General features: G+C 40.6%; 1 protein-coding gene across 1 annotated transcript in view; it reads left to right on the top strand.

The window, feature by feature from the left end:
• The window catches only part of HSDL2 (hydroxysteroid dehydrogenase like 2), a 31,273-nt gene extending 18,245 nt beyond the window's left edge, over positions 1-13,028 (top strand). The window contains exons 7-11 of the mRNA XM_045022096.1: positions 5,168-5,362; positions 5,904-5,975; positions 10,070-10,303; positions 10,638-10,766; positions 11,942-13,028. Coding sequence (XP_044878031.1) covers positions 5,168-5,362; positions 5,904-5,975; positions 10,070-10,303; positions 10,638-10,766; positions 11,942-12,054 — 743 coding nt within the window. The 3' untranslated portion in view covers positions 12,055-13,028. The remainder of the gene's footprint in view (positions 1-5,167; positions 5,363-5,903; positions 5,976-10,069; positions 10,304-10,637; positions 10,767-11,941) is intronic.
• The last annotated feature ends 2,444 nt before the right edge of the window (positions 13,029-15,472 follow it).

Genomic DNA, 15,472 nt, shown 5'->3' on the forward strand with positions numbered 1-15,472 from the left:
TTTAAGCAATTATATAGTTTAACATCTATTTATTCAGATTCCTAACTTTTTTCCATTTTTATTATGTTAGAAAATGGTGATTGACACATTTCTTATTTACTAGAGGATTAATCTTTTTACTCACAGTTTTGCGTGAAGCTCTACTTGGATAGAAAGTGAAATTCAATTAAAAATGCATCATGTAAGGGTTTTTTTTTTAAAAATTAGATTAAATAAAACTACCTTAAATCTGCTGGATACATAAGAGAAAAAAGTAGTTTTAATCAAATATGTCTTGCATTTTAAAGTGATTTAAAAAAAAAAGTATTATAAAGGTATACTTCATTGGGTGGAGGGATGCACTAGTTTACCTTATGAGGTCCCTTCCAGCTCTACATTTCTATGATTATTTGTAGTTAGCAAAGTAACAAAGTAAACTGATTTTAGGGTTATCATATCCATCAGGATTTTAGAACTAGTGGATCTCATCCACTCACACCAGTTTTTATTCCTACATTGGAAGAGGAAAAAAGGCTTGCCTGCTTTTTCAACTCCAAGTTGGAGTCTTACATTTAAATGAACTAGTCAGTGAACTAAACTAGTTTAGTAAACTGAAATGAAGATATTCTCTCTGCACTTCAACAAACTCTGGGTCCAGATGCTTAGTCAGTGACTTCTACCAGCTCAGTAGTTTGATTTTTGTTAAAAACTTTTTCAGCAAATGTGTACTGCTTGAATATTTTTCAATTTAAATTATCTTTATATGCTAAGTAATATTGTAAGTTTAGGGCTTAACATAGGTTGCAGAATTTCAAATTTAATTTCAAATATTTTTATTTTTAAAAAGGAAAATGTATTTTTATCAACCAGTTTTTTGGCCATTCATCACTTTGTTTTTTTAAATCCACTCTGGATGGAACCTCACTCCCTCTGAGTTCCAGTTCTGTTGTAAGAGATCTAAGTGTGGTGCATTCAGCAGGGAAATTGTCCAGTTCCAAAAGAGGGACTTTTAATTCTTGGAGTACTGAGGGAGAAGTCTTCATCCACTGTTCTAGGGCCTGTGTTGCCTTCCCTGCTGCTGAATGAAGGATCAGCTTCCCCCAGAGATGTTGCACTCCCTTATTCTGTCCTCAGTCCCTCTTGGCTCTGTAGGAGATTCAAGAGAGAGACTATCCACTCTCCCCTGTCCTAGATTCTAACCTTCATTTAAGTTGAGGAGAAGCCCATTTCCAATTACTTCATCACTGAGGATTGTGCCAAGGGTTTCCACAGTCTGCCTTGCTGTTATCTGGAATAGAGCCTGAGCCTCGCTGTTTTGGAGGCCCTTATTTCCCTACACCTCATACTACACCTCATACTAGGGTGTTCCTTGGTTCTACTTTCAGTATTTCAGTACAAGCCCTACTTTGGCCTTCATGGGCTAACTTCAGTGTATTATGGAAGCTGTCTGCCATCTCCCACCATGGAGTCAGCAATCTCAGAGGTGCGGTGGGAGAGGAAATTGTTCTTTTGTCTCCCCACACCATACTCCAACTCCGATGAAATCGGCCTCTAAACCTGCATAATTCCAAAAGGGTGGTAGAACTAACAGCACCTGTGCAATCACACATAAAAGGAGCTCCTAGTTCTGGCTATTATTATTAAAGGATTTCTTAGATTAGGATAAGTAAACATGTTCAAACTTAATATTTTTGTGTGGAAAGTTACTACTTTTAATTATACACCTCTGCCTCGATATAACGCGACCCGATTTAGCTCAAATTCGGATATAACTTGGTAAAGCAGTGCTCCAGGGGGGCGAGGCTGCGCACTCCGGCAGATCAAAGCAAGTTTGATATAACGCGGTTTCACCTATAACGTGGTAAGATTTTTTGTCTCCCAAGGACAGCATTATATCGGGGTAGAGGTGTATTTGAATATATATCACAGTATTTTTTTTTTAAAGCACTTGTATCTTACAAACTAAGTATTTAAAAATACAATTGGACACACTAGAAGCGCTCTCTATTTTGAGTGTGGCTTATCACAGGAGCCTTCAAAACCTGATGCACTGAAGAGCTAGTCTTCAAGCAACAACAACATTATAAATAAAAGAAATTTATTAGAATAAGTGCCCTCTGTGAGAGTCTGCACAGTAATTTATAAGGTAATTAAAAACTTCCTGTAAAATCAGCTATTCTATATGCAGACTAAGCTTTATAGTAGTGAATATCTGTCTTCCCTAATTCACTTTAAGAGCATTAGAAATATAAGGCAAGGCTTTTAAAGTATCTGTAATTCAATATCTCCCTCCGTGATCACAGAATCCTAAATTAAAAAAGGGGAATAATCGCTTAAAATCTTTTGAATGTACAAAAGGAGTCTCAAAATGTTTATCTTCAAAATACATGAAAAACAAAGATAACATATTTCAGGTAACCACGTCCTAAGACAGAAGAATTAAGTAGTTGTGTGGCATCTAAAATACTGTGAACCTTTATCTTTTTAATGAATCCCCTGAAATTTAATGTGAATCCATTTGATTAACTTTGTTCGCTGTAGCTTATCACCTCGCTAAAATGGATGCAAATTATTTCTTCTTTACAGTTGATTTTGATTTAAGCAAATGTCTGGTCTTCTACTTGTGGAGAAAAGCAAGCTTGTCTGAAACCAAAGGAATAAATGTATTTGACTGAAGTCCTGCCTGCTCTGTGGGGATCATAAAGATCCCATGGAACTTTTCTGAAGAGTAAGGGTGAAGCCTATTGTCCTTGGACAATTTCCCCTTCTCCCCCCCGCTGGGTAGTACCGTGTCCTTTTGCTAATAATTATCCTTTTTCCCGTGGGTGGTTGAATTTCGCTGATGCTGTAGCTTTTTTTATTATTATTTTTATTAAAGCGTTGTAGAATCTTTCTGATTGTAAAGTGCTAATAGTATTTTAAAACATGTTAATGATGCCTAGAACTTGGGGAAACATGACATTTGTCTTTTTTACCACATAGAAATAAACTATACATTGAAATATATAATATTTTTACAGTGCCATAAGTGCACATAGATAGATAATACAGATGCTGGTTACATAAGCCACAACTGCTGGCATATTTAGGCATCTTTCATATAGTGAATTTGCTTGCTAAATTTTTTCGAAACGTATTTACATTTCAGTGTGGACAGATTTTCAGTAGCGTGTAGGTCTCTATTACATAACCATAGTTCAAGTAACTTACACTTTATGTACAGTAAGTCTGTTTGCTATTTGTTCTTTAGGGTATCTATGAAAGGGTCCAACTATTAAAAACAAATTGGGGATACTGATCAGACCGTCACCAGATCTATAGATTAGACTTCCCTACAATGAGGGATGAATGGGTTTGTATACTTACTAGAACAGTGTTTCCCAAACTGGGGACGCCGCTTGTATAGGGAAAGCTCCTGGCGGGCCGGTTTGTTTACCTGCCGTGTCTGCAGGTCTGGCCGATCGTGGCTCCCACTGGCCGCGGTTTGCCGCTGCAGGCCAATGGGAGCTGCTGGAAGCGGTGCGGGCCGAGGGACGTACTGGCTGCCAGACCTGCAGACACGGCAGGTAAACAAACCGGCCAGGCCCGCCAGAGGCTTTCCCTACACAAGCGGCGTCCCTGTACTAGAAGAAGGTCAGAGCACAGACTGGAAGTGAGATGTCATTGGTTGCTGTAACAGCACACAGTCAGTTTTCCCAGGAATTGAAGTTAGGGGTCACTTTTCACTGCTGTACCTGGACAATTGAAATCTGTGGAAGTTGATGGAACTTTGCAGGATTAGGCCCTTAGTACCTCCATATACATATAAATGTACCCTGTATCCTTCATCTTCCTCCTTACATCTTGTTTGTTATTCCCATGAGATTGGACGTGTTTAGGTACATTCAGTACTGCAGTTTATGGAACAGGGATTACCTAATGGTACATTGAAATCTTAACTACTTTCTGTGCATGCCTGATGGTTGCTTACACTGAGGCTTTACACTCATCTGCCAGTGCAAAGAATCCTTTAAAATGAGTGGAAGAGGTCCCCTGAGAAGACTCTTCGTGCAGAGCGCTTCCCTAGCTAGCATAGAGGTGGTATAAGAGCTATATTGTGACCTTGTTCCCAGCCCATGGTGTAGGGGAGTATTGGGGGCATAACCAAAGTGTATTGTGCAGTTGCTGCTATTTGCTTTCCAAGGACTATTGGAAGCAACAGTGGCTGCTTTAACTTGCATGGAAACAGGAGTGGTCAGACTTGCTCCTGTATGATTGTAGAATACGAAGTGGCTTAAATAGAACTTTATTCCCCAATTTCAATGCAGGAGGATAATTGACATTCACTCCCAAAGCTTCTTGAGGAAAAGATACAGGGCCTTGAGCAGCAGATGGAGTCATTGTAAGGAGTCACAAAACAAAACCACAAGAGGAACAAAAGAAGGAACTGGGAAATATAAGTTAAAATTGTAATGGGGCAGTTCTGGAGGAGCAAGAAAGTCTGAAATAAATATATGGTAACTAGGAAGAGTAGTATGAAGAGCAAAGTGCAAACCTCTGTGAAGCATTCCAACTTACGATATTCTTCCCTTGAATAGAAGGCAGAAGACTAGCAGGAACAGAACCGCTAGAATAGATCAATAACCTAACCAAAGACTCGGTAGAGCTGCCTTTTATTCCTGGTTCTGCCACAGCCTTTCTGTGAGGCCTTGGGCAAGCAATTGAGTCAACTCTCTGACTCAGTTCTCAATCTTTAAAATGAAGGTGCTACTTACCAATATCACAGAAGTTGTTGTGAAGCTAAATTTAGTAATGATTGTGAGGTGCTCAAATACTGTAGTAGTGATCATCGTAGAAAAGACTATCAATAAATAGTGAGCTATATGAGAATATGTTACAGTGTTCCTAGGGAAGAGATAGAAGTCTCATTGTTTAGGACATTTAAAACTAGGCTGGACAAAAACATTAGAAAAAAATACTGTACTAGATCAATCTTATACTGGTAAAGAGAGGGACTTGAAGGTCTCTTTTCCATCTCATTCTTTTAGTAATAATATAGTGAGTTTTTTCAGTATGCTACATATCTGCTCTTTGCATGAAAATAAAACAATGTACTTCAAGTGTGTGTGTGCAGTAGGAGAAAGGAGAAGAACTTTAAAACATCAGTGCTGACCACCAAATTTTCTGTTTTTCCCCCTGAACTTTTTAGCTATACATACGTCTGCTATGGATATGCTGGGAGGAGCTGGTGTGGAACAGCAATGCAGAAAAACTGATATCCTTGCAGATGCTGCATATTGCATTTTAACAAAACCAAAAAGTTTCACAGGAAACTTCGTTATTGATGAAAATCTGCTGAGAGAAGAAGGAATTAAGAATTTTGATGTGTATGCAGTTGCACCAGGTAAGAAAGGTCATAATGTTAAGAAAGGAAATAAGCTACAAGTAAGTTTATAATCCGTTCTTCTGTTAACGACCTGTGGATGTTCAGTCCCATGGTACCCTTCTGCATTCCCAGAAACAGTTGGCCCAATCTTCCAGAGCCTCTACCCGTGAAACTTCCACTAACTAAATATCTGTTAATGAATGGAAAATGCTTCCATGTCGCTGACTTATGCAGTCTGTTATTCCTCAGCCTGTGATTTCTCTCCCCACCTCCTCAGGCCCCTTCTGCTTTTTCTCTTCAATGAAAGATTTTCCATTATGACTCCACAAGACTTCTAGTTGTGTTTTACACCCACTGGAGAACAGACCCAAATCTAAGTAAAATCTGTCTCTAAGACAAAATATTAGGTACCTGGCTTTCCCTTGTCACTGACTTTTGCTTTCCAGAAGCTGTACAATACCTATTTAGAAGCCTAGACTTTGTTTAATACTGATACAAAAATAGATTATTATTTTTGCTGTTTTCACTTTACTCACAATTTTTATTTATTTTATTTTAGGTCATCCATTGCTACCAGACTTCTTTCTAGATGTAGATCCTGATACTCTAGCTATGAAAATGGAAGCACATGGTAAGAAATTAAAGTACTTCCATCAGATTCATTCACTAAAGCTAATTTCCAGTGATGAAGCTGAAACATAAAGGTTGTTAAATATATTTCCTTCCAAGAATGTGGTCTCATGTAAGATATTTGGGGGGGAAAAATGATTTCTCTGTGTGTGTGTCCGTGTCCGTGTCCGTCCTTGACAGGACCTTCACTGTTTCTGAGAATTTTGCCTTACTTTAAAAATTAAAAGCGGGAAGCACTCTTCATAGGTCTGAGTTTTGGGGGGAATCGGGGACATCAGTGCTTCCTGGAAAAAGAAATAAACAGTCAAAAGCATACTTCTCAGAAATCTTTTGTGATCTGCCTCACCTAATTGTATACCCTTCAGTATAATAATTATAGCTAACTTCCACATTCACACAGATGTAATTGTCACCCTGGTTGGAACTGTCACCCTCTTTTTGGGAAATCTTATACTCTCTTCAAAAACTGACATTTTCCTAGTTAACCAAAATAAAATCACCAAAATGGAGCTACAGTTTCTGCAGCAATGTCAAGAATGTGGCAGGGGCTCAGTGCAGGAGGAAGAAAAGGTGAGAGAGATCACCTTCCTTTCCCTCAGAAATACCATTTGGGTTTGGGGAAGGTGCACTGGATTAGGAGCTCTGGAGATGATGAGTTCAAGTCTGACCTCTCTCTAGGTGTCATAATTTTATGGGTTTCACAGCCCTTTTTATTGAGTAAGACCTGAAGTATCATTTCCCAGCTCCTCATTTTACAGATGAGATGACTGAGTAGCTGAGAAGTTGCTTTAAAAGATCACCTCCGGCAGAGATGGGAATAGAACCCAGGTCTCTATTCTAGCAGAACCAAGTCTCATCCACTTAAGTCATATTGCCTCTCAGAAACATTAGGCTAAATGTATGTGCTTGTTTATACTGTCTGTAAAATGGGGTTTCTCCTATGTACCCACCTCTAAAGCAACGCAAAACAAGCAGATGACTACTAGAGTCTATAAAAGTATGATTACATATTGTTCTGCAGGCTGGCCTTATGGTTAAGGCACTGGAGTGGCATCCAGGATAATTGTGTGGTTTGTTTTTTTGTTTTCCTTTCTCCCAGCTCTGCCACAGACATCTGAGATGATGGTAGTCATTTAAGCCACAGTTTTCAGAGGCAATATTATTTGTTAGTCTTTAGTTGTTTCTGTAATTTGAGTAATCTGAAAATGATTAAAATGTTGTATATGTGCTTTTTAAAAAAGCAAACTTTACATAAGAAAACAATGAGCAAGAACAAATCACTTCAGAGAATATTCAGAACTATTTTATCACTCAGCTAACTTATTATAGAATTAATTTTATAAAATATTTTTAAAAAACACTATGCAACCTAATATTCAGTGTAAATTACAAATAAAATCCACTTAGTTAAACACTTCTATCGTGCTTAATGTATACGTATCTACTAATCAAAACTCTGACCATCAGTATGGTAGGAGGATGGATCAATTTACATCTTACAAGTCTTCTTGATAACTAACAGCTGAAACAGACTGTGCACACACATACTTTATGCAAAATATGTTACTCTTTTGCCTGTGTTGCAATAATTGCCCTGATTCAATATATACAGCAGATTTGCAGATGACACTAAACTGGGAGGAGTGGTAGATACGCTGGAGGGTAGGGATAGGATACAGAGGGACCTAGACAAATTAGAGGATTGTGCCAAAATAAATCTGATGAGGTTCAACAAGGACAAGTGCAGAGTCCTGCACTTAGGACGGAAGAATCCCATGCACTGTTACAGAATAGGGACCGAATGGCTAGGTATCAGTTCTGCAGAAAAGGACCTAGAGGTTACAGTGGACGAGAAGATGGATATGAGTCAACAGTGTGCCCTTGTTTCCAAGGCTAACGGCATTTTGGGCTGTATAAGTAGGAGCATTGCCAGCAGATCGAGGGACATGATCATTCCCCTCTATTTGGCATTGGTGAGGCCTCATCTGGAGTACGGTGTCCAGTTTTGGGCCCCACACTACAAGAAGGATGTGGAAAAGTTGAAAAGAGTCGAGTGGAGGGCAACAAAAACGATTAGGGGGCTGGAGCACATGATTTATGAGGAGAGGCTGAGGGAACTGGGATTATTTAGTCTGCAGAAGAGAAGAATGAGGGGGGATTCCAAAGAGGATGTATCTATACTGTTCTCAGTGGTACCAGATAATAGAACGAGGAGTAATGGTCTCAAGTTGCTGTGGGGGAGGTTTAGGTTGGATATAAGGAAAAACTTTTTCACTAGGAGGGTGGTGAAGCACTGGAATGCTTAAGGAGGTGGTGGAATTTCCTTCCTTAGAGGTTTTTAAGGTCAGGCTTGATAAAGCCCTGGCTGGGATGATTTAGTGGAGGACTGGTCATGCTTTGAGCAGGGGGTTGGACTAGATGATCTCCTGAGATCCCTTCCAACTCTGATATTCTATGGTTCTATGATACATAACCATTTAAAAGAAAGCATAGAAAATAATTTTAGTATTGTATAATGTTACACTCTTTACATAGAGTTTGTTGTAAATAAATTCATGGGAGGTGAAATATGAACCATAGAATCATAGAAATGTAGGACTGGCAGAGTCCTTGAAAGGTCATCTAGGCCAGTGATTCTCAACCTTTTTGGGCTCATTTGTAAATATTTATGGTCCATTGCAACCCAGCAAATAGTCTGGGGGTGGAGGCCCTGGGGTGGTTTCATTTGGGTCCTGCCCTCCTCCCCCACCAGGGGGGAGGGTTGGGTCCTGCCTGGCACTTACCCCACAGTGGCAGCTCCTACAGCTCTTGTGCTGTGGGGCTGGCTCTGTGCACCACGCGTTGCAACCTCCAATGTTGCAGTGCTGCTCAGGTTTGTCCCTGTCTTTGGATTGGACCAAATTTGTGTGAGTAGAGTTGTGACCTGGCTTATAGGGTTGCAGTGCCCTCTCTCAAATTTGGCCTACCCAGACTTCCGTCATTATGATGGCTGGGCAAAACCTGAGTGGTGCTGGGACCCCAGAGCAGTGTTTCTCAGGACTAACTTTTCGGTAGCCTCAGAGTGCGTTTTCACACCTTTTCCCTAAAATACTTAATTAGCTTTAAGAAAAACAAATATGCACATATACATGTCCAAATCATTGTTATTTATTTATTGATAGCTAGTAAGTCTGTTGTGAAAAGTGTTATTAACATACAAATATCACTTTTCACAGCAGACTTACTCAGCCCTGCCAAGCCTGGGGAGAAATTAAGCCCTGGATGAGGGATTAGGGGAGGCAGGTGGGGCTAGAGCCTGAAGCCCCGCCACTGGAGCCTAAGGCCTGCCACTGTGCAGCTGGAGCCTGGGACTGGAGCCCAAGGTCCTGCTGCCAGAGCCCACCACCTCAGAAGCTCAAAGCCTGAGCCCCACAGCCCTTGGGAAGGTGGGGAACTCACCAGCTGCCTGCTCCTCCAGCATTGTGCCCCAGGTGTCTCCAGAGGGGGGCAGGGCCCAATCCCTGCTGGCAGCCCCAGCCAAGGTGGTGCATCCTGGAGCAACAGGGAGAGGGAGGGGCTGTTACTACACACAGACAACCCAGGGCGCTGTGGCCACCAGGGCCGCATTTGAGAAACGCTGCCCCAGAGTTTGCAGTGCCTGGAGCAGGGAGGTGAGCCCTAGCCAGTCCTGTGGGAAAGGATCCGCCACGCGACCCTTTGAAACATTCTGGCAGCTCAATTTTATGTCCCAACCCATCAGTTTTGAGACACCCTGATGTAGTCCATCCCATCCCCGTCCATCTCCTATTTTGAGGCAGGGCCAATATAGCTACGCCGTCTCTCAGTGGAGCGTGGGTCATCGCAGTATAAGCTTCAGTTCTCCATCCCCTTTCTTCTTAATATTCACGTTGACTAAAAATGCACTTTTCAGCCTTAATTCTAAATTAGCAAATTCTTTCTTTTGTTTGGCAGTTGATAAAATATATTTCCTCAGTCTTAAGATCTAGAATGCTGTTGATGTTTTAAAATGCAGTAGGTACTTTTAAACAGATTTTTCTAGCACGATGGTGTAAAAAAGTATCTACTTCATTCAGTGGAAAAAACCCCATCTTCTAGGTGCTTCTCCAGTGTTCAGAGAGGGGAAGAAAATAGAATCAGACAAGCCTGAAGGCCCCGATGGAGCAAAGCATGAAGGCCCCAATGGAGCCAAGCCTGAAGGCCTCGACGGAGCTGAGTCTGCTGCGGTTAAGCCTTTGGGACCTGTTGAAGAAACATTTAAAATTATTAAGGGAGCAATCAGTGAAGATGTTGTAAGGTCTACCCAAGGTGTTTATCTGTTTGAACTATCTGGTAAGGAAGACTTTCTTCTATTAAATCTTCACCTACAAATTTACAGTGAAATACCTTCAGCATTTGCACAGAGAAATACTTCATTCTTAGTTTGTCCAAAGGTACAGTGAGTGAAGAGGTTTTTTGTTTGACACCTTGAAGAATGTGGACACACGACCCCTTACCTTCCGTTCATGAAACACTAAACCATTTAAATTACCATAACACTATTATCATAATTAATGTCTTATTACACAGTTGACATGAAGAAAAGTTATCTCATAGATGGTCAGGAGTTAGGCACAAACCTTGTGTTTGATGTGCTGTAAACTATTTCCATTGTTCTTGTTTGTAGGTGACGAAGGGGGGACTTGGTACATTGATCTTAAGAACAAAGCTGGGAGTGCAGGAATTGGAGAACCACCTGTGAAAGTAGATGTGGTTATGAGCATGTCTAGTGGTGACTTTGTGAAAATGTTTTCAGGTGAGTAACAAAAGGTTTTTACCAAAGTTGAGCCAGTTTTATTACTGTTTAGAATTATTCAAATGACTAATTGATAATTATATATTTCTCTCGTTATATGTTCTCATAACCAGATGAATCTTAGGCTTTTGGTAGCGCTAGTGAAAAAATATTCCCTTGATCTCTCTCCATCTCTTCACTTGTTCTGGTCTGAGAATATAAAGTGTGGTGCTATCTTCATGTCGCTGAAATCTTAACAGCTAGTTCAGACACTCTGACTTTCCTTACCAACTTTTAAGATGTTTGAGAAAGGACTCAATAGGTCCATTGATCTTTCTACAGGGTCCCCTCCAGGCCCAGATCACCTCTCTAAAATTTTACACGCTTACAGTGCGTGAGTATAATGCATCGACAGAGTGCACAAAATTTAGTTTTGTTCCAATGCACTGATATCAAATGCACACTCCAGCGCTTGTTTTTAAGTGGTATTCAGTGATTAAAAAGTAGTTTCTATTAAGTGTTTGTAGTCTAAAACTAAACTTTTTAGCTAACGCTGAATAGTTGAGATCAATTTTAACTACAGATGTTGGTAGCAGAATAAGTTAGTGCATTTGTCTCTCTGACCCCTGGAGACTTGAGTTCAAAATACTCAGCTCAAGTAAGACTACTGTTCTTAATCTAGTCCTTGTTTGGTCAAATAACAAAGCCACAATGTTCTGCTGCACTCTGGCATTGTTAGCAGGCCCAGAATAGGGCTAACAGGAAGCGTATTGGTGAGAAGGAATTGAAAATACTTTTGGAAAGGGAAAATTTCTCCACAGGTTTTTTAAATTGTATTTGGATGCTGTATTATATGACACTTTTTTCCCAGTTTTATTACTCCTTGAAATAACTATTAGCATTCATAGATATTCAAAAGAGACAGAGTCAAAATCAGAAATTCGTCACATACAAAACTGTACATCAGTCACTATGAAAAAGTCCACAAACAATCACCATAGACTTGTTGGCTCAAAAAGGGGAGTATCTCTTAAGCCCTGATTCGTCAGTTCATTCCTGTTCAGTGAAACACTTCAGCACGTACTTAAGTTTTTATAGCATCTGAGAATTAGTAGAGTCTTTTAGTGATGTGTTGTCCTCAGTCACATCTATACTACTTTTCATTTTCCTGATAACATTTTATTCCCTTTTTTTAGGCAAACTAAAGCCAACCATGGCCTTCATGTCAGGAAAACTGAAAATTAAAGGTAACATGGCCTTAGCAATGAAGTTGGAAAAAATGATGACTCAGTTCAGCTCCAAACTGTGATGGGAAGGCTTATTGTGTGGAACATTGTCCTTTAATAAAAATGTAGCACTGTTTGTTGTTTAAAACACTAACCCTGGCCTTTTTTGGATGTATTATGAAAAATATGGAATTGACCTGATGAAATGTGGAATTGCTAGAGGAAGAATAACTTGACATTATTCTAATTAGGACAACAGATCCATCATTTGGCATCACATTCAGGTCTCTTCTTCCTCTCCACTGGGGTCTTGCACTCTGTGTGGGGCTGGAGGGTATTTCCATTTCTTCTTTAGGCTCCTCCTTGGCTTTGAGACTTCCATGTCCCAATCATCATTTTCCTAATGAAGGAGGCTTATATTGGATTTTCGTCAAGCTACGCAGTTGTACTGAGGAGCAGTAAAATAGAGTGAAGGTGACCGCAGGTGTTTTCTTTCTTCAAGGGCTATAAACTCTCTGTCTCCTGTGCTGGAGGAGATTGGAATCAGTTTACCATAATAGCCTTGCAGGGCTATATGATTAGTAGTCTAACAATTTAAAATTATTTACACTTTTTTTTTCTTGTGCTCTCAATATAAAAATCTGAATTGCTGTTTTGAGGGTGTACCTTTTATGTTTTAAAGAAATTTTCTGTACTAAACCTTTTACTGTGGAAACTGATTTCTGCTAAAGAATTCTAAAACTTCTAAGCCAAACTCAGGAACTCTTAGTAAAAGTATACTAATAAAAAAAAAAACTATAAGCCTTTGTGGCTAGGTGCCTAAATAATTCAATCAAATAGCAATGTTTTTTACAGATAATATTTTTAACATAATTGATTTGTTGCCGGAAACTATTCCTGCCAAGTTGTACTCAAATTAATTGAAATAAACAGCAGTATTTACTATCAGAGTGCATGAGCAAACGTGTCTAGAAGTGCCAAATAAGGAACAATTTTGTTTATTTTGAATATCTTGCTATTATAATTAAAAGAAATAAAGGTATTGACAGAATTCTGATCTTCAAGGAAAAATTGCCTTCATGAAAGAACTTTATTAACAAAGAACACTGTGTTACAAAAAAATATTAAGTGCATTCTGAAATTTCCTGATAGCAGAAAATATTTCACAAATCTCAAATGAACACACATGTTCATGGAGCATGTTTCTAACCCCTTTCATACAAACTTGCAGAAAGTTGAACAGAGCAATGAGTCCAAGCTATGGGAGCAAGATTACTTACTTGTATTTCTTCTCCTTCATCAACCCCATGTCCTTAAAATTTCTACCTTATGAGGCCATAACCCTAGGGGGAGTTTTGTAAGCAAGACATGAAAAGTCATTCTTCGCTGATTAGGCCTCAACTAGCATATTGTGTCCTGTTCTGGGAGCCACATTTAGGAAAGAGGTGGACAAATTGGAGATACTCCAGAGAAGAGCAACAGAAATGATTAAAGGTTTAGAAAACATGACCTATGAGGGAAGATTGAAAAAAATTGTTTGTTTAGTTTGGAGAAGAGAAGTCAGAAGGGATATGATAACAATTTTCAAGTACATAAAGGGTTGTTACCAGGAGGAGAGAGGAAAATTGTTGTCCTATCCTCAGAGGTTAAGGAGAAGAAGCAATGGACCTTAATTTACAGCAAAGGGGGTTTAGGTTGGACATTAAAAAAACTTCCTAACTGTCGGGCAGTTAAGCACTGGAATAAATTGCCTAGGGAGGTTGTGGAATCTCTGTCACTGGAGATTTTTAAGAGCAGGTTAGACGAACACCTGTCAGGGACGGTCTAGATAATACTTAGTCCTGCCAAGTGTGCAGCAGACTGGACTCAATGACCTCTCAGGGTTCTTCCAGTCCTATGATTCTGTGGTACCATAAGCAAACTAGGGAAATGGGATCTAGATGAAATTACTATAAGGTAGGCGCACAGCTGCTTGACAGACTGTACTCAAGAGGAGTTATCAATGGTTTGCTGTCAAAATAGGAGGTTGTATCTAATACTGGTCCCAGTCCTGGGTCCAGTACTATTCAATATTTTAAAAAATGACTTGGATAATGGAGTGGAGAATATGCTTATAAAATTTGCAGATGACATCAAGCTGGGAGGGGTTGCAAGCACTTTGGAAGACACGATTAGAATTAAAAATGACTCTCAAACCTGGAGAATTGGTCTGAATTCAGCAGGAGAAAATTCAATAAAGCAGTGGTTCTCAACTTACTACACATTGTGGAGTGTCCAGCTACCTGGCCCAGACCCCTGCCGTGTGGCTGCCCCAGACCTTTCAGGGCTGGCTATCTGCCCTGGACTCTGCGGGGCTGGCTGGCAGCCCCGGACTCCAGAGGGTGGGCCCGCTGCTCCAATCCCAGACCTCACCACATGGGGCGGGCAGCCATGCAGCTGCCCCGGATCCCAGAGTTTGCAGGGCGAGCTGGCTGACCCGCAGCTTGCGTGGCTGGGCAGCGGCAGCCCTGGACCCTGCCATGTGGGGTGGGCTAGCTGCACTAGCTCCCTGCCATGTGGCTGCCCTGGGGATGGCTGGTAACCCCAGACCCCGCCACGCGGGGCTGGATAGGAGCCTCTGAGCCCAGACTCCCATCATGTGGGGAGAGCCGGCAGCCACGCCCCAGCCGTGCTGCGCAACAGGGCAGCCCGGACCCCTCTCCGTCGGGTAGCCAGAAAGCTGGTGGGTCCCTAGCCCGTGGGCTGCCCTTTAGCACACAGCTCAGCTGGGCTGCAGCTGTGCACTGAGAACCACTGCAATAAAGACAAATGCAAAGTACTTCACTTAGGAAGGAAAAATCAAACGCACAACTACAAAATGGGGAATAACTGGCTAGATCAGGGGTAGGCAACCTATGGCACGTGTGCCAAAGGTGGCACGTGAGCGAATTTTCAGTGGTACTTGCACTGCCGGGGTCCTGGCCACTTGTCCGGGGGGCTCTGCATTTTAATTTAATTTTAAATGAAACTTCTTAAACATTTTAAAAACCTTATTTACTTTACATACAACAATTATTTAGTTATATATTATAGACTTATAGAAAGAGACCTTCTAAAAACATTAAAATATATTACTGGCACGTGAAACCTTAATGAGAGTGAATAAATGAGGACTCGGCACACCGTGTCTGAAAGGTTTCAACCCCTGGGCTAGATGGTAGTACTGCTGAAAAGGATGTGGGGGTTATAGTGTATTATAAATTCAATATGAGTCAACAATGTGATACAGCTGCAGCAAAAAAGGTTAATATGATTCTGGGGTGCATAAAGAGGGGTGCAGTATGTAACTACAAGAGGTAATTATCCCATTCTACTTTGCACTGCTGAGGTCTCAGCTGGAGTAGTGTCCCCAGTTCTGGGTGCCATACGGACAAATTGGGGAGAGTCCAGAGGAGAGCAACAAAAATGATAAAAAGGTCTAGAAAACCTGACCTATGAGGAAAGGTTAAAAAAACTGGGCAT

Source organism: Mauremys mutica, chromosome 6 (assembly GCF_020497125.1).
Source record: "Mauremys mutica isolate MM-2020 ecotype Southern chromosome 6, ASM2049712v1, whole genome shotgun sequence".
NCBI lineage: Eukaryota > Metazoa > Chordata > Testudines > Geoemydidae > Mauremys > Mauremys mutica.